At 41.9% G+C, this 26,347-nt stretch overlaps 2 protein-coding genes and 1 pseudogene across 13 annotated transcripts in view; 2 read left to right on the forward strand and 1 right to left on the reverse strand.

The window, feature by feature from the left end:
* Tasor (transcription activation suppressor) overlaps positions 1 to 12,249 on the forward strand; it is a 75,718-nt gene extending 63,469 nt beyond the window's left edge. For 3 of the 6 annotated variants that reach the window (XR_013042137.1, XR_013042139.1, XR_013042140.1), the window contains 2 exons: positions 10,734 to 11,134; positions 12,059 to 12,249. Coding sequence is in view for 2 of the 6 variants with exons in the window: in XM_076544107.1 (XP_076400222.1) it covers positions 10,734 to 10,810 (77 nt within the window). In the remaining 4 variants the exon portion in view is untranslated. Of the gene's footprint in view, positions 1 to 10,733 lie in introns of all 6 variants that reach the window. The other 3 variants (XR_013042138.1, XM_076544107.1, XM_076544109.1) reach the window with 1 other exon arrangement.
* The window catches only part of Ccdc66 (coiled-coil domain containing 66), a 29,398-nt gene extending 3,392 nt beyond the window's left edge, over positions 1 to 26,006 (reverse strand). The window contains exons 1-15 of one of the 7 annotated variants that reach the window (XM_076544113.1): positions 25,928 to 26,006; positions 25,210 to 25,495; positions 23,538 to 23,602; positions 22,876 to 22,901; positions 20,287 to 20,731; positions 16,874 to 17,039; positions 16,616 to 16,719; positions 15,538 to 15,650; positions 8,969 to 9,100; positions 8,176 to 8,426; positions 7,915 to 7,999; positions 6,641 to 6,802; positions 5,495 to 5,639; positions 4,627 to 4,740; positions 379 to 872 (exon numbers count right to left, since the gene is read on the reverse strand). In XM_076544113.1, coding sequence (XP_076400228.1) covers positions 379 to 872; positions 4,627 to 4,740; positions 5,495 to 5,639; positions 6,641 to 6,802; positions 7,915 to 7,999; positions 8,176 to 8,426; positions 8,969 to 9,100; positions 15,538 to 15,650; positions 16,616 to 16,719; positions 16,874 to 17,039; positions 20,287 to 20,731; positions 22,876 to 22,901; positions 23,538 to 23,602; positions 25,210 to 25,220 — 2,313 coding nt within the window. In that variant the 5' untranslated portion in view covers positions 25,221 to 25,495; positions 25,928 to 26,006. Of the gene's footprint in view, positions 1 to 378; positions 873 to 4,626; positions 4,741 to 5,494; positions 5,640 to 6,640; positions 6,803 to 7,914; positions 8,000 to 8,175; positions 8,427 to 8,968; positions 9,101 to 15,537; positions 15,651 to 16,615; positions 16,720 to 16,873; positions 17,040 to 18,454; positions 18,533 to 20,286; positions 20,732 to 21,683; positions 21,874 to 22,875; positions 22,902 to 23,537; positions 23,603 to 24,447; positions 25,157 to 25,209; positions 25,595 to 25,927 lie in introns of those variants that run through there. The other 6 variants (XM_006981475.4, XM_076544112.1, XM_076544114.1 and 3 more) reach the window with 6 other exon arrangements.
* Positions 3,550 to 3,647, forward strand: LOC121832518 (U6 spliceosomal RNA; annotated as a pseudogene).
* Positions 26,007 to 26,347: the final 341 nt, after the last annotated feature.

A 26,347-nucleotide genomic window follows, 5' to 3' on the forward strand; every position in this document is an offset into this window, starting at 1 on the left:
TATACTTTTATGTGTACTTACATGTTAAATTAATAAGCTTTTGTTTTGTTGTTTTTGAGATAGGGTTAATTTCATTTTTCTTTACAACTGAGTAGTATTTCATTTTATGTATGTGACATTTTCATATGCATTTGAATAAAGAAGCATTCGTCTGCATAAAGATTTGGCTTTTGGGGCTACAGTCTCTGATGCAGCTGTTCAGTTCAGGTGTTATACAATAGTCAGTTCACATAACAAGTATGGCTGTCTTCCTCTGACCGCTAACATAATTTTCTATAACCTACTTAGATGAACCACAGCCTTCTGAAAGCATGGATTTGGGCAACTACTTTGAATTCAGAAACATTACTACATAGTAATGAAATAAAAGAGTCTTACCTTTTTGATTAGATGCAACCTGATCTCTGACTCAGTTTCTCGATGAGATGAAGTAAGAACTTCTGGTGAAGTGCCTCTGTTTTGGGAGAGGTTCTCAGGGTGGTTTCTTTCTAGTAAGTGAAGCAGCTCTATCTGCCTTCTTATCTTTTTTTCTTCTTTCTCCTTCTGAAGATGGACAGGGTACTTTGCTGATGCAGGAACATACCTTTTGAGAGGCTTATTTATATTCCAAGCAGGCTTTTTGGGACATTTCTTCATAAGTTTTGTTTGTTTCTCTGTTCTTCTATACTGATTACACTGGCCATTATACCAGCTGTTTTCTTTGTCTAAATTAGTGCCTTTATCCATACTTAGTTCTTGCTTGTCTTTTTTAGTGCTAATCTGTCCATTAAATTCTGTAGAAATCTCTGGAGAAGAAAAGTTTCTAATGCCCTTTTCTGTTAATGATCCACAGTGTGGTAGTGCATCGCTGAAATTTCCTAAATTTAAGTCATCTAAATAAAAATTCCAAATGGTTAATTTTAAAAACATGGTAGAAATACACTTTTCCCAAAGATACTTAATGACTTTATTAGTTGGTGGGTCATGCACATGGGAGTCAAAGGACAACTTGTGGAAGTTGGTTCCTTCTGCCATGTGAATTCCAAGGGTGGAACTAGGGTTCTTGGCCTTGGTGGCATCACCTTTACCTGCTGTGCCATTCTTCCATCCCTAGGAATTCAATCCTCAAAATGAAGCTACCCATTAAAGAACTCCTTTTCAAAAAAAAGCTGGTAACACTATTCAGTTTGGATATTCTAGAAATGTCTATTCCAAATAGCCCATATAAACAGAGCTTTGTGCTACACACCTATCATCCCAACAATTAGAGGACTGGAACAAGTTCAGTGCCAGCTTGGTCTACAGAGTTTCAGGAAGCAAGTTCCAGGCCAGCCCAGACACCGTATAAAAAAATAAAAGAATTTAAATAGACTGGCTTATTCAAATAGTATAAAACTCTCAAGAGTTTATTGCTGTGGAATGTTCTGTATGGCAAATGTGTTGCTCAGATTGGTCAATAAATAAAACACTGATTGGCCCTTGGCTAGGCAGGAAGTATAGGCGGGACTAACAGAGAAAAGAAAGAACAGGAAGGCAGGAGTCACTGCCAGCTGCCGCCAGGACAAGCATCATGTGAAGATGCCGGTAAGCCACGAGCTACGTGGCAAGGTATATAGATTTATGGAAATGGATTAATTTAAGCTATAAGAACAGTTAGCACGAAGCCTGCCACGGCCATACAGTTTGTAAACAATATAAGTCTCTGTGTTTACTTGGTTGGGTCTGAGCGGCTGTGGGACTGGCAGGTGACAAAGATTTGTCCTGACTGTGGGCAAGGCAGGAAACCTCTTAGCTACAGTTTATAACCATGTAGTTATTAAACACGTCAGAATTTCCTTATGCTAATTCCACTGTATAAAATAGGCCTAATTTTGTTCGTCTACAGAGATACTTAGGTTGGAAGCAACCTAAGAAATGCTGCTGTGAATCCAAGTTTCTACAAATGTAAACCTAAAAATGGAATTCTATTCATTTTTTTGAGCAACTGCTATACTGTTTTCTACAGCAGGCGCGACATTCAACATTACCATTAACAAAGCAATTTTAAGAATGCATTGGAGTGGCACCACAAATATCACAATGCCCTATCACCATTTATCACCATCCCTTCAGATGAACTGTGGCTAGTCTGGTATACTGAACTAATAGAATATCTCAAGTAACAGGCAGAAAATAGTGATGTGTTTATGGCTGTTTCCTACAGGAAAGAAGGGGAGGCTCTTGAGCCCCCAGAGGGAAATAAAAGGACAAATATATGAGAGAAAAATCTTGAAGACTCTTGAGGGACTATATAAAGAGAACTATATAAAAAGAAACCCCTGCTGGAGGAGACTGCCCAGCCAAAGTGCAGAGGAGACAGTCCTGCTGTAGAGCTGTCTGCAAGCTGCAGAGCTCCAGGCTGCAGCTTTCAGGGATGGACACCAGTTTTGGGGTGGGCTCTTTGATGATGTAGCTGCTTTTGAATTATCTCTGATCTTCAACAATAACCCCTTAGCCATATTCCTGTTAATAATAAAAACTCAATGGTTCACCAATGGGACGTTGATACAGTTGATACTCTAATATCTTGGGCTTCCTCTCTGGGATAAGATACGTTTCATCTCTCCAGGAAAAGTCTGTCACAGTACAATGTTAGAGTGGCCTGGGCAATGTGATCTCTTGGCTTAATATTAGAATCTACTTTAGGATTCATCAGGAGCTATAAACAAATACTTCAGGAAGGCCCATTTATAACTAGTTTTAAATGGGAAAAGATAACTTATGGAACTGAGAAAATAAAACAAGTAGGGTTTCCCTGAAGAGTTAAAGATGTCTTCGGGTCTTGCCTCAAAAAGTCTCCAAACCTAGGGGCTGAAGAACTGGCTCAGCACTTACCAGTCCTGCCCTTAAAGTTTGGTTCCCAGCACCTATCCACCTATAACTCCAGCTCCAGGAAATTTGATGCCATCCACTCAATTACACAAGCCTGCCCACTCACCCTTATACATATATACACTAAATTGCAAATCCCTTTTTGTTCAGGAGTGTCCATTGTGGATATTGTGTTATTTAAAATTTAAGACTAGCACATGAAAATACATGCAATATCAGTCACTGGGGTAATGCAGATCAGAATCTAAGTGTTGCAAGGACACGGAGAGATAAGAACACCTCTACACTGCTGTTAAAACAGGTGCTTTGGATGACAGTTCAGCAGCTCCCCAAAATACTTAATACACCTATCATATAATTCACAAATTCTAACCCCTCTTTACTAAGAGAACAGAAAACATTTACACAAAATTTTTTTAACTAGTCACAGTGACACTGTTTATAATAATAGTCCTAAGTAGAAATAATCGAAATGTTCATAGAACAAAATCCAGTATAATTCCCACAGTGGAGTCTAAGGAATAAATGGAATTGTGTCATAATAAGATCTACAATAGGGATAAACCCATATATCATGCTGAAGTCAGTAAGCCAGGCACAAAAGACCATTTACAGCATAATTCTGGTTCCATGAGAAGTATGGACACAATGAGCTGGAGAGTGGAAGAGTCCCTATTTGTGAGTTACTCATTGAGTCCTGTGCCCAATACCAATGCACATACACTAAAACTGGAGTGAGATTAGCATGGCCCCTGTGTAAGGATGACATGCAAATTGGTGATGTATTTGTATTTTTAAAAAGCATCTTTCACCAGGCGGTTGGCGCACGCCTTTAATCCCAGCACTCCGGAGGCACAGCCAGGAGGATCTCGGTGAGTTTGAGGCCAGCCTGGGCTACAGAGTGAGTTCCAGGACAGGCTCCAAAGCTACACAGAGAAACCCTGTCTCGAAAAACAAAAAACAAAACAAAACAAAACAAAAAAAGCATCTTTCATAGAAAATCAATTTGAATACTGAAAAGGTTCTAAAATTGTGATGGTAACTGCACAAGTATGAGTATGTTAAAGAACACCAAACAGAGCTGGGCACGGTGTGCAATGCCTTTTTTGTTTGTTTTTGTTTTTCGAGACAGGGTTTCTCGGCGTAGTTTTGGTGCCTGTCCTGGATGTCGCTTTGTAGACCAGGGTGGCCTCGAACTTGCAGAGATCCACCTGGTTCTGCGTCCTGAGTGCTGGGATTAAAGGTGTGGGCCACCTCCGCCTGGCTGCATGCCTTTAATAGTAGAACTTGGGAGGGAGAGGCAGCAAGATTTCTGAGAATTCCAGACCAGCAACAAATAGTGCCCCTTATATGGGTAAGATTTGGGCTAGATATTTAGCTAACTGGTCGAGTGCTTGCCTAGAAAGTATAAGGCCCTTATTCTCTGAACTACAAAGAAAAGAGGGGGGAAGGACTCAATATGTTATGTGAATTAGAGTTCACAATCATCCAAGCCTAAAAAATCAAAAGACCCCTTTATTTTGTTAAAAACTCAAATTTCTAGGTGGAACTGTAGCTCAGTTTGGTAAAGCGCATGCCTAGCATGCACTATGTCCTGGACTCAGTCCCCAGTGTCACATGAAAGGGCACAGTGCTACATCCCTGTAATGCCAGTGTTCCACAGGTGGGATTATTTCTAGGTCACCCTTGGCTCCAAGAGACGCTATTGCAAAGACAACAGCCCCTGTGATGTCTTCACTTTAGACAAACAGAACAAGAAACACTTGACATGAATACCTGTCTGCACTCCGGTGTCCTTCTTGGGAGAGGCTGTGGAAGTTTCATCAGCAGCCTCCTTAGCATCACTTCTTGAACTGGAAACGTTAGTGGAAGCCTTATAATCCACTTGTGCTGTGTGTCAGATAGCAATGAGAAACAGACATGGAAAGTCTTAAATGATGAGGAAGAGTACAAACAAACTCCATGTGGGGGCTAGGGACACAGCTGGGTGGCTGTGTTTGCCTACCACACAAGGCCCTGGGTTTGAGCCCTTGCACTAAAAGACTAAGGTACTGCAGCAGTTAAAGACTTTTTGACTTGGCCGGGCGGTGGTGGCGCACACCTTTAATCCCAGCACTCGGGAGGCAGAGGCAGGTGGATCTCTGTGAGTTCGAGGCCAGCCTGGTCTCCAAAGCGAGTTCCCAGAAAGGCTCAAAGCTACACAGAGAAACCCTGTCTCCAAAAACAAAAACAAAAACAAAACAAAACAAAACAAAAAACAAAAAAAGACTTTTTGACTTAATCACTATAAACTGTAGGAAAAATTTTGAAAGGCTAGACTTAATAGTATGGCCTAAATTTATTATTTTAAAGTTAACCTATATTCTTAGCCCTTGCTGAATTTAAAAATCTAAGAATGAATATTAAAGTACACATTTTACCTATGTCAGGATTACTGTAAAAATTTTTGTGTATGCAGAAAAAGATACTGCAACGTGTAATAATACTTCGAGGCAGCTTTCTAAATTATTAAAGATGGGTTAGATGAAAAGCTTATGTTCCTTTAAAAATACTTAATGTGTGTTCTTAAGGATTTAAAGTAGGTAAGTATTTAAAATCATCTTCAAAATCAAAACTATGAATAAAAATCTGATTAGTCACTTACCGCCAAGATTTTTAATCAGCCGGGATGCATCATGTCCTTTCTGAGTCAGTTCTCGGATCCTCTGCTCCTGTTTCAGTCTCTGTGCCAACTCCTGAGCTCGCTGCATTGTGTGGAATAGCTCATTTGTCTTTAGAGTCATGATTTCCTATCAAGATTGACATACACCATGAAACAATTACCAAGGACATTCAATGAAGTGACTGTTCCCATTCAGTACAAATGCTCAAGCTTTCCCTTACCTAGTGAGCACTGGTCTAGATAGCAGCTGAAGGACAGTCAATAGGGCCCTTTAGAGATTATAGTTCTAACATGCTTTTGTTCTTGCTATTAGACAGGGTCTCATCGTGTAGACCAGGCTGTCCTTGAACTCCCAAATGTTGGGATTACAGGTGTGCACCACCACTAAGCCAGCTGTCACAGCCTACTCAATGAAACTAGAGTGCAGACCATACCTTTCCACATCCCATTTCTGAAAGGTATCAAGTAGAACTGGCAAGGAAGTGCAGACTCAGTGTTTTTAAAGCTGACAACTGAAATATCACTGGACGGTCTGCATGGTCAGGTCAGCTCAGACAGCACTGGGACCACCCTACCTACCTTATCTGAATCGCTAACTGCTAGACAACAAGACATCCACTCTTTGAAAAGACTATTACCAAGCCTAACGGAAGCTCTTAACTCAGCCAGGAATTTCACCAGCAATTCCAGCCAATCACTACTCTTTTTTAATATCTACAATCATTATTACTTTAGATTTATTTAGGGATGAGGAGGTGGTAATGGTTGTACCACAGTATGTGTGTGGAGATTATAAATTAACTTTCCGAATCCTCTTCTGGAACATGGGTTCCAGGTACGGTGGTCAATACCCCTTACCTGCTGAGCCATCCTTTGGGCCCAATACCTAGAATTATTAGAAGGTTCTATGTATCGACTATCCAGCTCATAATGAAGCTTGGTGCTGTGTTCTCCCTGACCACCTCCCATTAGCAGGCCAAGCATGCAGCATCTGAGATCTGGACCATTCGAGGAATGTGACCTTGCCAAGCCTCCCCTTCCTTAGCTGTAATGTCTCCACGTGTAGTGCACCATTCAAACCATGTGCAGACACCAGCCTTTTCATCACTGCACCATACAAGTACCCACTTCCTTCTGTCTCTGCTTAAGAATGTCCTCTTCATACTGCCTCTGCATCTCCTCCCGTTCCCGAGCCAAGCGCTGCTCATCTTCCTGCTCTTCCTTCTTCCTCTGTTCTTCTTCCAGCCGCTTCTTCCTGCGGTTCTCTTCCACCTGAGCCATGATTGCTTTCTAGTCATAAATAATCACAAGTCACTGTCACAAATCAAAACTGATGGAGCACCCAGTTATCAGTCACACACATAATGGAATGGGGGAGAATTGTGCTTATCCAGCACGTGTAGCACAAAAACGAATCAACTAACGAAATTACCTCAGTACTCACTACCCTGACCGATAAATGGGAGATGTGCTCAGCTTCTCACTGAGTTCAAAAAAGAAAACTGGGCCAAATTACTCACAAAATGTTTAAAAGAACTGCTGAACCTAGGAACAGTGCTGTGTGCTGAGTGCCTATCTGCTGGGATACAGTGCTGTGTGCTGAGTGCCTATCTGCTGGGATACAGTGCTATGTGCTGAGTGCCTATCTGCGTTGGATACAGTGCTATGTGCTGAGTGCCTATCTGTGTTGGATACAGTGCTGTGTGCTGAGTGCCTATCTGTAGCCCCTGCTACTCAGAAGACCAGGTAAGAAAATGTTTAAGCCACATCTGAACAACATGGCGAGGGCTCATTTCAACACACAAACTCTTCAGAGAAAAGAGAACCACAAAAAGTCACTCAAGTCCCTCTAACATCAGAATAAAATGAGTTTTAATCTCAGCCTTATATTACCTAGTAGATTGCTTAGTCGGAAGTCTACTTTGTTTTTTTTTTTTCTTGGTATGTTTTCTTTCAAAGACCTGAACAGAACTCTGAGGAAGTAGCCAATGTTTAATAATAGTACAAAGTCATGTATGTAACATACTCATTTAATGGCTCCACCAGAAGGCAGGCAGCATGGCAATAACACTGTCTAGTTCTCAGCCCAAGCTGAAGTCTAAAATGACACCAGTTGTGTTAAAAGACTGGATTTACAGCAAGATATAACTGGACCCAAGCTGAAAATCTCCAACAATTTCCAGCTGTGCGTGGTGGCATATGCCTGTAATCTTGGGATTTGGGAGGTAGAGACAGAAGATCAAGAATTCAAGACCAGCTTTGGCTACATAGCAAGTTCAAGACCAGCCTAAACTACAGGAGGAAAAAAATTCAATTTTCCATTTACTTAGGTGTAAGGCAAAGAACAATGTTTACAATGTGAGGCACACTATGGAAACACTAGGTGTTTTACAGTGTGATACCTGATGTTCTAATTGTTTGTGCCGGCGCCTTTCCCGCTCCTCAATCTGTGCTGGGTCCAGGAGTGCAGTCATAGAACGGAGAAAGCTGTGAAGCATACATTAGTTATTCAAAACGCCAGAAAGGTTACATCCCCCCCCCCCCCAAGTTACATCTGCTAATCATTTCTATTTCAGAGAAAAATGCCAAACTGAAACTTGCTGGACACAGTTCTAGTCAATTGAATACACTTTCTAAAGGACTAAACACTAAAGTCAACATACTTTGTTTTCTGACTGTAAGACACAGCCATATCCCGAACAGGTCTGGATTGCTGTTCTTCCTCTGAAAGCTCCACCTGGACAGCAGGCGGAGGTGTGTAAACACTGTTGACATCGGCCAGCTCCTGAGTGTCAGGAGAGACACAAAAGGACTCCGGGTGTTGGTGTGGTAACTGACAGGACAGCCGAGACTGAGACCCAGGAAGGCTCTTTAACGAATCAAAATGCATTGCCCATCTGTCATGGTCCTCGCCCTAACAGTGACAAATGAGAAATGCTCAGAACTTTTTCAACTACTCCCATAAAAATTACCAATGACAAACACTGATCGGCTGGAGAGATGGCTGCTCTTCCAAGAAGAGACCTGGGGTCTGTTCCCAGTACCCAGCTAGCACATGGCTGCTAGCAATTGCCTGTTACTCTAGCTCCAGGGCATCCTAACTCTACTCTGGCCTCCTTGGGCACTGTACACATGTGATGCAGACATATATTCAGGCAAACACCTATAAAAATAAAAGTAAATCAAATCTCAGAGAAGTCAAGTAGTATATACTTCATAATAACTAACAAAATTGTATTTTTTGATTCTGTAATTAGATAACTATCTTAGGAATTTTTTAAAAATTCATTTCTAAAGTTTTAAAAAGCTATGTAAAACCACACTAAATGCATTCTATGACAACAGTTTCATAAGGATAAGTGTTTAATTTGCCCAGCAGTTTCAGAATATTTGCAAGTTTATGTGAGGAAAGACTGGGACTCGCACTTCCACTGAAGCCAGAGATTGCCGAGTTACCTTTGAATGTATCATTTTCTCCTCGGTTTTCCTTTGCTGGTCCTCTTCTACTTGTTTACTCAAGTCCTCCACCCACTTCCTCTGCTGCTCCTGGCTGACAGTGCTGCCCGGACGCTCCAGCAGTCCTGCTTCCTGAACAATCAGCGACCAACTGAGTCAGGCTCGACAGTGCAGACCTTACCAGGTTACTCACACGCATCTAGCCCAGGAAAGCTTTTATCCCCAGGAGAAGCAATGCTCTCGAGCGGAGAATCTGAACATACTACTAAGGAGACATGCCCTGACCCTCAGAATTGTATTTTAAATGTATACTGGTAGAGGGTGTAAAACATCTAGGTACACAGAAAGACAATGTTTTGTTTGATTTTTCATTTAAAAGTCTATAAAAATGCAGTTTTTGGAAAGAATATTCTGGTGACTGAATATCCAAGAATACAAACAGGAGAACTAAAATTCCATGGTATTTCACAAGTACTTGCTCAATAATGTTCACATAGCTAGGGAATGGAAACAGCCTATATGGCCTTTGACTGACGGACAATGAGATATGACACATATCCATAATGAAATACAACCCAGCTATTTAAAAAAAAAGGAAAGAAAAAAATAAATCTTGAATCACGAAATGTGCAGGTAAATGGATGAACTCGAAAATATACTGAGTGAAGTAACCCGGACACAGAAAGACAAATGCTGAATAGTCTCTCTCACCCATGGTTCCTAGCTCCAAATCTTTAGATGTGAATATATAACCTAGAGTAACGGTTCTCAACTTGCATATCAGATATTTACAATATGATCCATAACAGTAGCAAAATTATAGTTGTGAAGCAGCAACAAAATAAGTTTATGGTTGGGGGTAACCACAACATGAGGTATTACATTAGAAGGTCACAGCATCAGGAAGGTTGAGAAGCAGTGACCTAGAGAAACTGCAGAAGCCAGGAAAGTAAATGGGATGTGGGGGTGGGGTGAGGGGTACTCTAGTGAGATGATGGCAGGTAATACAGAGGGAAAATGGGGAAGGGGACCTCAACTGGGGAGGAGGAAGAGGGAAAACAATACGGAAGGCCAGAGGGAGGAGGGGTAAATAAGAATGCTTAAAAATGACATAGGAAATGATGTAATAATTATTAGTAATAGTTTAATAGCATTAAGTGTTGTTTTATATTTACCTAAAATTACACCTAAGTGTATATGTATACAAACGTATATAGTTTAGATGAAGTTACACCATCTGGGGTTATTGTACCCCGCCAAGAACCATAGACTATTTAGCAAAGCCCCTAGTACCAAGCACGAGAAACCTCCTTTAAGTTGCTTGTCAGAAGAGTGCGAGAGGATCCCAAAACAAGGTAGGGTAGTTCTACTTAGTTGCCTCCTAGAAGTTGAAGGTAAGTCCATATTGCTGAAGACATCACATCCTTAGAGGATTTGAGCATCCTTTCATAGTACAAGAAGTTAATCTATAAGCTAAGGGAGGAAGCAACCAATAGTCCTACCCAGCTGTGATGTCACAACAGTGACCAGCACAGCCAGATATTCCTAAAAGAACATTAGTGGCATTCGTGTCCTGGCAGTAATCAACAGCTGTCTAACTGGACTCAAGGCCTGCTTAACAGGAGGGAAATCACGCCTGCTACTGTAAACCTAGTCAACTGCATATAGCTAATGAGATCCTGGACCTAGAGAACCTACAACTCCCATTTACCTAAACTAATGTAGTTCCTAACTGTATTCTAAATACTTATCCTTATATCCACAGGTAAACACAGATCTCACCTCTCATCAAAGAAGTTTCTTTTTGCAGCAGCAGTAGCAAATCATCACAGACAGACATGACTTGTCAAAGGCCCAAATGATAAACAAACACTACAACACAACACCTACATCTAAGGCTCAGAGAACATCCCAGAAGAGGTAGTGGAAAGATTTTTTAGAGCCAGAGGAGTAGAAAGTCTGCTTAAGTGTGTCCTCTAGCTATGACAGGGAAGCGACGACACAACATGGCTGCCTAAAGAAGACGTGAACAATTAATTACAACAGTTGGCATCCCAGTGAAGATGGGGATATCTAGGCCCCACCCATAGATGAAGACCTACAAGCTGAAAGGGGGAGAATGAGTCTTCCCCAAGGATGAGGCCCCTGGTTATTCAATACCAAGAGGTCAGTTCTAGAAACATGTGCATGCAAGCATGTACCCTGAACTGACTCAGCAGGCTGTATTTATATGTTTATATGTCTGTACATATGTGTATTTATGTTTATGTGTTTGTATGTATGTGTATTTATGTTTATGTGTTTGTATGTATGTGTATTTATGTTTATGTGTTTGTATGTATGTGTATTTATGTGTCTGTACGTATGTGTATTTATGTTTATGTGTCTGTATGTATGTGTATTTATATGTTTATGTGTCTGTATGTATGTGTATTTATGTTTATGTGTCTGTACGTATGTGTATTTAAATGTTTATGTGTCTGTATGTATGTGTATTTATATGTTTATGTGTTTGTATGTGTATTTATGTTTATGTGTCTGTACGTATGTGTATTTATATGTTTATGTGTCTGTACGTATGTGTATTTATATGTTTGTGTTTGTATGTATGTGTATTTATATGTTTATGTGTCTGTACGTATGTGTAATACCAATGGCTAAAGAGAAAGCGGTGAACTTGGTAGGGAAGCAGGACAGGAGGGGGAATGATGTAATTTTGTTTTAATTAAATTTTTAAAAATTATTTTCAATTTACAGTTACTTAAAGCCCCTCTGAAAGCATGACTCATAAAAGTCTAGCATACAGTTCAAAGTCCTAGTTTTTCATGTTTATTTACCATGCTTAGTTAGAGCTGCTCAGAATCTTTTGCCAAATTAATATATATATATATATATATATATATATATATATATATATATATATATATCCATCCATCCTAGATAAGTCCTTTATCCAGATAGGTAATTTAAGAGTGAAATTTTGTAGCAAGTCATCACGTTTCCTGTGTGTGTGGGTGGGATACTGATGCAGAGGTCATCCAGAAATGTTATTTATTCCTCAGAAGCCATCCACCTTACTTTTGTACACAGGGTTTTCTCACTGGGGCCTAAGGCAGGTTAGGCTGGTGGTCAGCAAGCCCAGGGATCTGCTTGTCTCCACGTCCGCAGTACTGGATCACAAGCCTGCATTCCCACTCAGGCCCTCCTGACCCTCTGTTTCCCCAGCCCCACCATTCTGCTTTTGTAGATCACCTTTTTAATAAATATTAATCTTAATCTGACCTTTTTGTTGTTGTTGTTGTTTTGAGACAGGGTTTCTCTGTGTATCCTTAGCTTCCTGGAATTCACTTTGTAGACCAGTCTGGCCTGGAACTCACAGAGATCCATCTGCCTCTGCCTCCCAAGTGCTGGGATTAAAGGCGTGCGCCACCACCACCCAACTTAATCTAGCCTTTTTGGTTAAGATTATTTCTATGAGTAGCATTGGTCTGTGAATATTAATGCCAGTTTGCATTCTTTGAATAAACCCAACTCCCCAGATTATTTTTTGTAATTTTTCTAAGGTTTCTAGTCAAGTTTTAATATCAGAAGTGTTTTGTTAGTCTTGGTTTATCAGGATCACTAGTCTGAACACCACATTGAAAACCTTCCTATTGTAAATACTTCTGGGCCTGGAGTTTACCTTGCTCAGGTCCCCCTCTTTTCCTTCTCCATCTTTAGTTTGAGATAAGATCACATTACATAGTAGCCTAGGCTAGCTTCAAACTCATGACCCTCAGCCCAAGCTTCCTGAGTATAGACACTTTTAATGATGGAATCAATTTTTTTAGAAATACAGTACCGCTTGATCACTGCTGCTTTGGCCATTTTTTTCCCCCTCAGAATTCTGTAATATGCTGGCATAAGGTTTTAAGATGTTTATTATTTTTAATTTCATGTAAGTGCATGGGTGCAAATTCCCACAGAGTCCAACGCAGAGTGTCAGATGCCCTGGAGCTGGAGTGACAGGCATGGTAAGCTACCCAGGATGGGTGCTGAGAACTGAACTCAATCCTCTTTGAGAGCAGTATGTACTCTTAACCACCGGGCTATCTTTCCAGCACCAGTTATTCTTAATGTCCCCTTACTGTTTTTAAATGTTCACAGACTCTATAGCCTTTTTAATTCATGCTAGTCTTTTGAGAAGCTTACATGTTGTGCTGGATAGTGTTGTATCCACATGGCAACACAAGATAGAGTTATCTGAAAGGAGGAACCTCAGTTGAGAAAATGCCCCCGTAAGATCCAGCTGTAGGCATTTTAGACATGAGAAACAAGCCAGTAAGCAGCACCCCTCCATGGCCTCTGCATCAGTTCCTGCCTCCAGGTTCCTGCCCTGTTTGAGTTCCTGTTCTGGGTTCCTTCAGCGATGAACTACAGTGCAGAAGTGTAAGTCCAATAAGCCCTCTCCCCGACTTGCTTTCTGGCCATGGTGTTTGCTGCACTGCAGCAACAGAGACCCTAACTAAGCCATTTATTAATGACTTTTTAATAACTTCTGGCTTTAATTATTTCCAGTGTACAGTGACCATCCCAGGGAGATGGCTCAGCAAGTAAGGACATTGCCTAACCTGATGACCCAGGTTCAATCCTGGACCCACTGACTCTGAAATGTTGTCTACTGACCTCCACATAGGCTATGGTGTGTGTGTATCTCACACACACACACACACACACACACACACTCTCTCTCTCTCTCTCTCTCTCTCTCTCTCTCTCTCTCTCTCTCTTTCTCTAAAACAAATATAAAAAAACAGTATTTTTTAAAACGGTCAATGTCAAGTTATATGTATTTTACCTCAAAACACGTGAGGGGGTCGTTTGTTTAGTTTTTAATTAGGCAAAGAACAAATGAACTTTCTGTCAGCAACCACAGAACTACGGTCTGAGAGTGACAAGCAGTAGGAGTGTGGTCTGCCACGGTAACCATTCTGTATTCCAGTGTGTATCCGAACACACCATCTTTATTTCAGAGGCTTCTAGAGCGTGCTAGTCATGAGAGGAAAGCCAAGATTTCGATTAGGGGGGTGATCTCAAAAACCTCATGCTTAATTAACGTGGAAGCACAAAAGGCATTTCAAAGTGCACAGTGTAAAGGAATGGGCTTCTGTATCACACAGTTCATTCTTTTTTCCTCAAAAGACATTTCCCCAAGGGCTGAAGATGTGACTCTTGCCCAGCGTGTACAAAAGAGAAGGGCAGCCACAAACTTCCCCAGTGCACTTCAGATTCACAGGGCATAGGCCACTTTTCATGCTGAAAGACAAGCAGTTGCTCACACTTCTTTCATTCTTGCTCAGCCAGTTTTGGAGTTTGTGTTTTAGTTTTCAGACTTCCACTACTGAGCCACAGATAAAAGCCCTTGATAGTAAGTATGAGGAGGTCTGGACCCCCGGCACCCATATAAACGCTGGGCAGTTGAGAGGGCTTGTCCATAATCCAGCATGTGAGTTCAATCCCCAACCAGACTCACTGAACTGGGAGTTCCAATTCAAGTGAGAAACTCCACCTCAACATATAAGGTAGATAGAGAGTGATCTGGGAAGCCACTAGAAGTTACTCTCTGGCTTCTACATGTATGTTCACATGTGTACGTAAAACTACATACTTGAGAATATGCATACATACAGATATGCAAGCAAATTAGACACACACACACACACACACACACATGCACACAAGCAAATGCAAAAAAAGTTGCAAAGTAAAAATTCATATATATATCTAATAATTGGTAATTTAAAGAGACTCTGAATCATTCCTTTGAGGCAAACAGGTTACACAGAACTCAAGGACTAAGGGGTTCAAACATCCAAAGTACCAGTACTTAGAACTCAGCATCTGATGACTGACTAGCTCTAAGAAGTGGCCATCCAGCAGCCCAGACAGCTAGAACCTGTTCAAGGAACCTGTGGCAGAGTGTCTGAAGAACCAGCAGGAGAGGAAGACAGGGACCAAGGAGGGAGGGAGGAAAGGGAGACAAACTGTCTTTATCTAAAACCCCAACGAAGATCAGCAAGGCAGCTTAGAAACTGCAAGTGGAAATTCAGAACACTAGTTTGGGCCGTGATTAAATTAAGTACCATGGCAAACCTAAGAAAAGTACAGTTTTCCATTCTCCATCGATTAAACACTAAATACGATCTCTAGTGCTGGGCATGATGACAAGGGCCGCGGTCCAGCACAAAGCAGCTGAGGCAGGGGGACTGGCATAAGTCTGAGGCCAGCCAGGGATACACAGCAAAACCCTGCCTGCCTCAAAAACACAAAACCAAATCGTCAAAGTCAGTCCTATAATTTGAACATTATTTCACATTTTAAAAATTGTAATAAAGGCCAGGCACGGCACATATTTTTAACCTGTTCCTCTGGAGGCAGAAGCAGGTGAATCTCTGTGAGTTTGAGGCCAGCCTGGTCTACATAATGAATTCCAGGACAGCCTGAGCTAACTAGTGAGACTCTGTCTTGAAAAAAAAAATTGTAACAGCAAAGACATAAGCAGAATGCTTGATTGAATTTGATATTCTTACCTTAGATTGGTCAAGGATTTGAATTTTCTCACATACTATTTCAGATTTTTTCCAAGGATTATTCCATTTTTGAGAAGCTTCTTTTTCTTTCTTCTTTAAAGCAACCTGTTCATCTGTAAATAATATCCTTTTTTAAAAATATGTACAAAGACTGTAAAAAAATCATTTAAACAAATCATGACCTTCTTCAAGAGTACAAACGGCAGCAGTTAATCAATGTTGTTTGCTTGGGACAAGATGACTCACAGGCAGAAAGGAACTTTGAAGGGTATGGGATAAAACACTGAATCAGAATCAATCTCAAGTTCAGCACAGACAGAGAGAAGAATGTCATTATCACAGAGATCAGTAACATAGAACAATCTCTCAGAACACCATTATGCTAGCCACTCTGCAGGTCTACCATCCTAGGTTATTATTACTAATGGACTTAGAAGGTACACAGCCACACTCTTTTGGTCCACATCAAGCTCAACCACTTCCTACCTAGGTAACAGACAAACTGCTATTTCACTCGCTAAACCTTGGTTTCTTCTGTAAAACTGAGTCATAGTATTGTCTCCTTCAGTGGAGAGTCTAGCACAAAGTAAGGATGTTAGTTAGTTCTCACTCATTGTTGAAAGTGAAACAGGAACTGAAACTATGGGCTGCTGAGATGGCTCACTGGGTAAAGGCACTTGCCACCAAGTCTGACAACCTAAATTCCACCCCAAGACCCACATGGTGGAAGAAGAGAACTGACCCTTACAGACTATTCCCTGACCTACACACACACACACGCACACATTGAACTATTTTTTAATAAAGCCATACCGCAATCCACAGGATTTCTACAACAGAAAAACATAAATAGAAAAGGTTTAGGAATATTTGCAGGGCTCCAAAAGGATGCTATGGCACATTGCTTTTGGTGCACACTGAATGGCACCAAAGACACAAGGCAATGTGAAAGCCCAAAGCTTCTTAGGAGTCTGCAGAGAACCACAGATGTTACATGTTATCAAACAAGACTTGATAATATACTGAAAGATAACTAAGCATCCTACGAGCCAACAAACCTATATTATCAATAAATTACCTAGCTCTTTTTTCCACTGGGCTCTTCTTGCTTCCAACAAACTTCTATCGCGCTCCCGTTCCCCCAGAGTACTGAATATGTCCGCTGGCTTCCACTCCTTCTCTCTAAGATAAAACACACACATGAAACCCAGGAGCCTTATCATTATGCTTCCCTGTGACTGACTATAAATAGCCAAGTATTCAGAGCACTTCACATGCAATGGGCAAGCAAATACATATTCTCCAGATACCCCAGAAACACATGTGAGTCACATACATGGCAATTTTCTGCTCACACTGTTGAAATGCCTCTTGAGTTCTACTGAAGACATGCTTATTTTCATTTGAGACAGGTGAAATAGCCTCCGTTTTCTGCAGTAATCCTGTAATATTCACATCCTTTGGCTGGCTAGGAATACTGATTAAATGTAAACTATCTTGACCTAGGAAATAAAATGCATGTTTTAAAATCATACCTATTATATAACACCTCATTCTAATATACTCCTATACAGTTGAAAGAAAAGTCTTAGCAGGCATGATGGCTCACACCCATAACCCTCAGGTACAAATTAGGAAGCTGGGGCAAGAGGATCACTGAGTTTGAGGCTGGTCTGGACAACACACAAGTCCTCAGCCAGCCTAGAATGCATAGTGAGACCTTGTCTCAAAACAAATAAATAAATAAAAATAAGGAGGTGTTGTTGGTTGTTTTTGCTCTTTGCTCTTTCGGGGGCCTGCCACCCAGCTCCCAGATAAATTACATATGGAGACTTATTCTTCATTATAAATGCCTGGCCTTAGCTTGGCTTGTTTCTTGCCAGCTTTTCTTAAATTATCTTGTCTACCTTTTGCCTCTGGGTTTTTTCCTTTTCTTCTGTATATCTTACTTTCACTCTTACTCTGTGTGGCTGGCTGTGTGGCTGGGTTGGCCCCTAGCATCCTCCTCTCCTCGTTCTCTTGCTCTTTCTCCTTTTCTTCCCAGATTTCTCCTTTTATTTATTCTCTCTGCTTGTCAGCCCCACCTATCTTTTTTCCTGCATTGCTATTGACTGTTCAGCTCTTTATTAGATGTTTTAGAGAAGCAAAGTAACACAGCTTCACAGAGTTAAACAAATGCAGCCTAAAAGAATGCAACACATCTTTGCATCGTTAAACAAATGTAACACATCTTAAAATAATATTCTACAACAGAGACGTACAGAGGTGCAAACTTTTAGTCCCAGCTCTCAGGAGGCAGAGGCAGGCCAATCTCTGTGTTTCAGGCCAGCCAGGGCTACATAGTGAGACCCTGACTCTTGGGCATGATGGCACATACCTGCAATCCTGGCACTCAGCAGACAGAGCAGGAGAATCAGGAGTTAAAGGCCACCTCGGGTACATGAGGGCGACTCAAAAACAAAACCCGACAGGCTAGAGTGCAGCCTGGTCATTAGTGCCTGCCGCACATGAACACAGCCTTAGGCTGACTCCCAGCACCATATAATCCAGCACATGGTGCAAACCTGGAGCGGGGCACTGGGAGGTAAGGGCAGGAAGACTAGTCGGAGTTCAAGACATGATTTTCACGTTTTGAGATGGTACTGGTAGACTGAGGCTAGCCTGACCTACATGAGACCTTACCCTAAATAAATAATCAAGAGAAAAGAGAAAAATTGTGACCCAGAGATTAAATAGCTGACTCCTGGCTATAGTCATACAACTTTTTAAATGAAATAAAAAAGAAAACAAGCAAAATCAGAAAAAACAGGGCTGGGAATACCAATGAGCTTGCCTAGAACACACCAAAACGCTTGCCTCATGCCAACCCAGTCTGTTCCATCCCCAGCACTGGATGAACCACTAAGGTGGTGCATACCTGTGTCTCAGTACTCAGGAGGCAGAGGCAGGAAGATGGAAGTCCAGTCTTCAGCTCTGTACTGAGTTTGAAGCCAGCCTGGTTACATGAGATCTGTCTGGTGAAACAAAACAAAAAACCTCCATTCACTCTTGCCAAAATAATTTACATTTATAACTTAATTTATACAATTTAAAATTACATGTAATTTGTAATTTGTAATTATAATTTGAAATTATAATATAAATCACAACATAAAGAGAGGCAAATGCAAATAGTTTAATAAAAACCCATGACCTCCCATGAATAAATAGAGGAGGAATGGATTGGGGGGGGGGACAGAGAGGGGATGGAGAGAGAGACTGGGAGGAGAGGAGGGAGGGGAATCTGTGGCCGGGATGTAAAATAAATGAACAAATACATTGATTTAAAAACAAAACATCCATGACCTTGTTTTTCTTCTTTACCTGTGGGAGTTTTCCGTGAACTGTGGTCTATGTGCCTCAGCTACCATAACTAAACCAAGTGTTGTACAGAACGTTCATACTCTAGTTTACAGTGTTGTGATTTCTCCTGAATGTGCCATTTCTCTCAGAGAGGGAGCATCCAAAATGCAAGTTACCTCAGGATTACGTAAAATGTCTTAACTTCTCTCACTATACCTCGCAGTGAGATACAGTTCTGAACTACAATTCTAGCCTAAAGAAAGCCAACTTCTTCTATTTTACAAATAATAAAGACTGGGAGAAGGAACTGCCCGTGAACATGGGGGAGCATACAGCAGTTACCCAGTGCCCACGTGAGTCACATGACCCTTCCATGATCACTGCCGTTTTACTGTCGCTTCACTACACCTGATACACTTGTGGCATTCTGAGTACTTTCATGGTCAAAGCTGAAATGAGGTTTTTACAACATGACCCTGGTTAGTGAGGGGAGCGCCTACAGATTCTCCTATAGATAAACCTGTTTCCAGTGGCGAGAAGGGTAGAGCCAGCCTCAGCTGGTCGGAGGGAAGGACGGGAAGCTTGACTAGCACCAGAGCGACAGGTTTCACAAGTCAAGTCTCCTCCACAGCAGGGCGTTCTTAAGATTCACTTCAGTCTCCGAGGCTCATCTTTGTAAACACTTGTGTGCCATTTTTTTTTGTTATTGAAATGGGATCCCACTCTAGCTCAAGCTTGCCTCAGTCTGCTGAGTACAGGGATTACAGGTTTAAACCCCATAGCGGGCTTATATAAATACTTTAACTGCTGAGCTATCTCTCCAGCCCCAAAACCAGATATTTTAAGATTATTTTGAGGCCAGGCATAGTATAAGATGCTTTTAATACCAGCACTCAGGAGGCAGAGGCAGATGGATTTCTATGAGTTTAAGGCCAGCCTGGTCTAAGTACTAAGCTCCAGGTTAGCCTGGGCTAGAGAAAGAGACCCTGTCTCAAATAAATAAATAAATACATACATACATACATACATACATCTGAGCATTAATCTTAAAATATGGCAAGACTATAAAGCAGTTTTACATATTTTATGTATAAGAAAAAGCCTAATGTGAATAATAGCTTAATAATGTGAATAATAGTTTAAGATTACTGCATGTGCCAGGTGGTGTTGGTACACACCTTTAATCCCAGCACTTAGGAAGCCAAGGCAGGAGGATCTCTGTGTTTGAGGCCAGCCTGGTCTCCAGAGTGAGTTTCAGGACATACCCCTCCCCCCCCAAAAAAAAAAAAAGATTACTGCATGTTAAAGCAGATTTAAGACACAGTCATAAATGCAGCCAATGAATCTGAAATTCAAAAGCACACACTGGGAAAATGAATAGTTAACAAAGTTTAAGAAAACTCTTACTTGCTTCCTCCTCCTTTCCATTTCCAGTTAGGGACACAGATCCATTCCCTTGGTTGACACTCATCAAAATCTGCCGTAGTTGCTCTTGGGTTAGACACACCATGCTGCTGTCCATGGTTTTGGTGGGGTGTGTTTTGCAAGGCTTTTGTTTAGCCACTAGGCATTTATCTGCCATGTTCACAGTCTTCTGTATGTCAGAGGTTGCAGGTGAAGACTCTTGTGGGAAATGATGGCAGTCTTTTTCTGCATACTGCTGATATAAATCCTTAGAGGGTGAAAATGGCAATCTAATTTTCTCAGGTTTTGCCTGTGAAGTTTCTGAACTAATTATCTTCTTTTGAGAAATGTTTTCACTCCCAATGTAAGAATTCTGTGTTGATTTTAGAATGTGTCCAGTCTGTTTTATTCTTAAAGGACATTTTGCAATCTTGATCTTATTTCCCATCTGTTAAAACACAAGTTCATTCTTTATGACAGTGTATGAAAAAACCTGACATCATTTTTGTCTGGAGACACAATATTGGTATGCAGCCTAAGCTGGCCTTGATCCTCTCACCTCTTCTGAGATTGCAGGTATGAACCACTACACCTAGCTAACAATCCTATTTATTCTTAAAATCTGTAATAAATCAGGCCTCTAAACTTTTCATTTTGCTATTAATTAGATACTACAGCCATAAACTATTGTTTACCTTTGCAGACTTTCACTTGAAAGCCTCGACAATGAGAAATTATTTTAACTCCAGATAATAAAGAATACAAATAAAGTTGTATCTTATAGGTCATCTCCATTCTATTCCAGCTTTGAATTTTCTATCAGTAAATTATATAACTTTGAGGTTACCAGTCCTTATCCCTAGACTATCTTAGCTGCTTGGTCACCCACTCTCCAGTTCCAGTCCTGTGCTAATTACTGTTGTGTTCACATCCACAGAGATGTCCTTCTCCCCTTCTAGTCACTTCCTCACACTCTTCCTATATTCATCTCCATATAGCCTCACTCACCTGCAGTGTCCCTGGTGTCCTACTGTGACCCCAGTGATCGTATACTGACCCTGTAAGGACCCACGACTGCAAGCTCTCTCCATTCTCAAGTTCTAGATAATGACTATCACCTCCTGTTTTCCAACTCATTCTCTCCCACATCCCAATTCTAAGTACTGTTTGCCTGTGCTGGGATCTACTAACACCTCCCCGCTTGTTCATTTCCTTCTTAACAACCTTAGATGCCACCACCAACTAGGATCACTTCTTTCCCACTCTTTATTCTGCAGTCTGTCATACATACCAAGCACACCCCTCACCCTGTGTATTCCTGGCTTTAGGTTTCAGTTGTTTTTAAAATTATGTGTGTGTGCCTGAGTGTACGTTTATGTATCATATATGTGCTGGCTCACCGAGGTCAGAAGAAGGATTAAATCCCCTGAAACTGGAGTTATAGATGGTTTTGTGCCACCATGTTGCAGGGGCAGTCAATGCTCTTAGCTGCTGACTGTCTCCTTAGCTTCTGGCTTCGGGTTTTAGATAACAGCAGCATCTGAGTACCTTTCTGCCTTTGCATCCCTGGAGCTTTTTCAATATAACTGTCTAAATGACGGGTGACAAATTAAAACATGTCCCATAAGTTAGACCAGACAGACACTGGCATGACCTCAGGGGCATTGTTCTCATCTAAAGGATACTACCATATTTCCCAGCGATGCCGCACTGCTATACAGGAATAGAGCCTAGCGGGAAGATCTTCCCAGAGTTCAAGAAAACTAAGAATGCCAGATTTTAGAGTCTCATTTTTAGACATAACAAGTCATTTCAGAGCCAGGTGTGGAGGTGCACACCTTTAATTCTAGCAGTCAGGAGGCAGAGGCAGGCACATCTCTGCCAGTCTAAGGCCAGCCTGGTCTACATAGTGAGTACCAGGATTGTATGGAGAGACCTTGTCTCAAGACAAAACACCCCAAATCCAAGTCATTTCAGTTTTTCAAAAGTCATTTTATCAATCACATTATCAACATACTGCCCATGGCTCAAGCAGGTGACTTCCACCTACACCCCAGCTCCTCTCCAACTGGCATTCTCCTCTTCCTGCTTCCTGCTTCATGAGCCTTTGTTGTGTCACAGTCATCAGTTCTGTTCCCTAAACATGTCTCATCCCCACCGCTAAGTGTGGTGCACTCCCGTAAACGCTGTTCAAAGTCATTTCTGGCTACTTTCACCCCTGTAGCCACCATGTAGTTCAATGCCTTACAGGTGCTCCTCTGACTGCTGGTAACTGACAAGTAACCAGTTTTCCTGTTATGATAAATTTCTGGTTGGGGAGATGGCCCAGTGGTTAAAGAGCTTGCCCTGAAACTGTGAGGAGCAGTATTTGGATACTCAGACACACATGCATGCTGGGTGCTTATGGAGGCCCACCTGTAAGTCCAGTGCTCAAAGCAGAGACAGGAAGTCCTCCAGAGAAAGCTGCCTAGCCTGACTAGCTGGACTGGCAAGCTCTGGGTCCAACTGAGAGACCCCGTCTCAACATATAGAACCAATAGAAGTGTACATGTCATACGTGGAAACAGGGAGGGTCAAAATCACTTAACTTACCTTCACAGAAACTTTTGATTTATGCTCTACAAGAGAAAATAAAATTACTAAGCTATAAACCCAAACATATTAAGGCAGTGACGTTAAGTATTGTTTAAGATGAAAATACTGTCCCCGAAGCATTAACCTTAAGTTCCACCTGAGTATTTCAACTTTTACAATGTAGTGGTTCAAGTATTAACTTCCATTTCATTTTTACTTCAGTTGTCTTCCCAAGGTGAGACTGTAAACAGATGGTGGTGGGGAGCAGGCAAGCACCTTGATGGAGAGGACTGAGAAACTATACTGAGTTTAAAAACTACTACTAACAATATAGACCTTAGCAACTGTGGTTATTCTGTATAAATTTAACTGTCTCACACAAGAGTTTGTTTACATGCGAAGTACATAATTTTCTCAACTCTACCTGCATTACTTATTAGGCAAGAAGGTATGCTAACATCAAAATCATATTTCACATGAAATACATTCTATGAACCAAAAGTGACAGGAGTAATCACCGTCTCAATCTGACCTTACCTGGATAAATGTCAATTCAAACCCATTAATAGAAAAGCTTTTTCCAAGTGTCATTTAACTATCTTTACTGCAAGCAAAATGTCTGTCAAACTCTATGTTCTACATACAAACGTAAACATTTTAGACTTTCAATAACAGCATACCGTATGGAGACAGTATTAGTTTGGTTTTTCCATCCAACAATTCAGTTTCAAGCTTCAAACCATCTCTGCAACATAAAAGAAAATTGTTTTGACACTTTAATTAAACAGCAACCAGAAATATCTATATGAACCTTTGAATGTATATAGGAATCATGTGACCGACCATCACAGCAGGGGGTTTTGTTTCTTTAAAGTCATATAGCCTAGGCTGCCTTCAAATTCACTATGCAGGCCAGGCCAGCTTTGAATTCCTGCTTCTCCTGCCTGAACCCCCCTCAAAATAGTCTCTATATTTTAAAATATTTTACAAGGCTGGAGAGATGGCTATTCTCTCAGAGCAGAATCAACACTGAGGCTAACAACCACCTGTAATGCTCTCTCTGGCCTCCAATGGCACCACCCACACGAGGGGCCTACATGTCTATGACACCCATACACATAAAGTTAAAATAATGTTTAAAAAGTGTATTTTTTCAACCGAAGTGGAAAGAAAAAAAAAACACACACACACACACAGGAAAAGACTTTAACTTTTCAGTGAGGCAAGCATTTGTCATTTTTAACCTGACACCTGATTTTTGTTACTGGTAAAGAATAAAGTAATTATTACAGCAGCATCCTTTAACTTGTAGCTCTAAACCAAAAATTCCACGCTGCTACCAGAACTATTTACCACGGTATAAGACACTGATAAGCCATTTATTAGTTTTGTAATGGTTTCATGACTGACACATTCTAAGGGCTGGAAGCGCCTGAAAATAGTTGAAATGGTCACCAAGGTGATAGCTGCTTAAGCACAGAATTCCACCCAATTTGGAATATTTCACATAATACATGGTTGCTTTCGTGACTCTTTGTTTTTCCTATCATGATAAATGCATAATAAACTTTGGCTACTATGACACTTCACCTGTCAAAGGCACCAGCGTAAGGAAACGGTAAAAACTGCCAGCAAAACTTGTGTTGTCTATTCAGGTCATCATCAAAACTCCCCTGATGGGATTCCACACAGTATTTCACTGTTTTACTGGGGGGTAGGGGTGGGGGGGGGGGGAAGGATGTGTCCATGAACAGTAATGAAGACAGAGGGGCTGTTCAAGAGAAAACATCGAACCAAGCAATTAAGGGCGAGCGGGTTGAGAAAGGTCTAACTAGCAACGCTAAACCCAGTGTTGCTTTGGTAGAGGAATCAAAGTGCCTGGGTCTGTTAAAGGAAACAATCTGGGCGAGAGGTTAAGGCTTCCCAGTAGCAGGACTATGAAGAGCTCATGTTTACGTTGGAAGGCAACATCTTGAATGAAACTCAAGTTGCTAAGTCCCGTAAGCTCACGGTGCAGGCTGCCTCGTTTATCCCTCAACTCCCAGATGAGAACCTAACACTCGGCGGCTGGATGCGCGGTTGCGTCTGGGTTTGGTGGCCGGTCTCCCTACAATGCTGAACTGCTGAGATGATGATCCGCGCCCGGACTCGGTCCTGCCGCAGCTCAGGGTGCTCCAGCTCGGTGCAGAGCAGCTGGGGCGACCCGAGCATCCCGCACTCCCGGGCGCCGTCTCCCCTCCGGGGCTCCGACACCACTGCCCGTGCTGGACCCGGAGCCCGGCCCGCCTCTCCCGCGCCCGCCGCCACGCGCGGGCCACAGCCCGGCAGCCCACGGGGTCCCCGCCGGCTTACCCCAGGTTCATGGCCCTGGCGCCCACCCGCCGCTCTCTCAGGCCACTTGTGTACCCAGGTCGCCGGCGCCGCTCAACAAACGCTACGCCGATTGGATGCTGGGGGCCGGCCGAGCCAATCAGAGTGGCGCATGCTGGCGGGTGTGTTCGGCTCGACTCGGCCTCCCCGGACTCGGCGCGGTGAACGGGCGTCTGCGGTTCCCCAGGGTCGTCGTCGGTCTCTGAGAGTCGCCTTGGCTCAGATGGAGGTTTCCAAATAGACAGAAGCAACAGCTGTAACTGTGCTACTTCATATTTAGAGGGGAAATATATTTTCAGCACAAAAATGTTGAGAGCTTAGGGGCGCCCAGGGCACGTAGTGCGCGGCTGTCTCTTGCTCTTGTCTCATCAAGCCTTACATACTGAAGTTCTTTAAATACTGCAGCAGCAGTCCCAACATGGACCACACCCGTATACCTGTCATTAACAGCACTGTCCCCGGGGTACGAAGAGGCAAAGGGACTTGTGGTGGTGTTTATTTTTTTCTACTCTTTGGCTCTTTTTTGCTCTTTTAGGGGGCCCGCCACCCAGCTCCCAAATAAACCACACACAGAGGCTTATTCTTAATTATAAATGCCCGGCCTTGGCTTAGCTTAGTTTCTCGCCAGCTTTTCTTAGCTTTAAATTATCCCATCTAACTTTTGCCCCTGGGCTTTCCCCTTTTCTTCTATATATCTTACTTTCTTAATCAGAGGCTGGCTGTGTGTCTGGGTGGCTGGCCCATAGCATCCTCCTCTCCCTGTTCTCTCGTTCCTTCTTCTTTCTTCCTTTCTTCCCAGATTTCTTCTTTTATTTATTCTCTGCCTGCGAGCTCTGCCTATCTTTTCTTCTGCCTCACAATTGGCCATTCAGCTCTTTATTAGACCATCAGGTATTTTAGACAGGCACAGTAACACAGCTTCACAGAGTTAAACAAATGTAACAAAATAATGCAACACATTTTCGCATCATTAAACATATGTTCCACAGCCTAAACGAATATAACATTTCTTAAAATAACATTCTACAATAGAGTTGCCTGTGTCACTGACCACTGAACAATTAGACAACAGAGCCTATGTCTCTAGCTAATGTCTGAATAATCCTTGTCAATGCTTTGA

The sequence above is a fragment of the Peromyscus maniculatus genome, chromosome 9 (genome assembly GCF_049852395.1).
Source record: "Peromyscus maniculatus bairdii isolate BWxNUB_F1_BW_parent chromosome 9, HU_Pman_BW_mat_3.1, whole genome shotgun sequence".
Classification (NCBI taxonomy): Eukaryota; Metazoa; Chordata; class Mammalia; order Rodentia; family Cricetidae; genus Peromyscus; species Peromyscus maniculatus.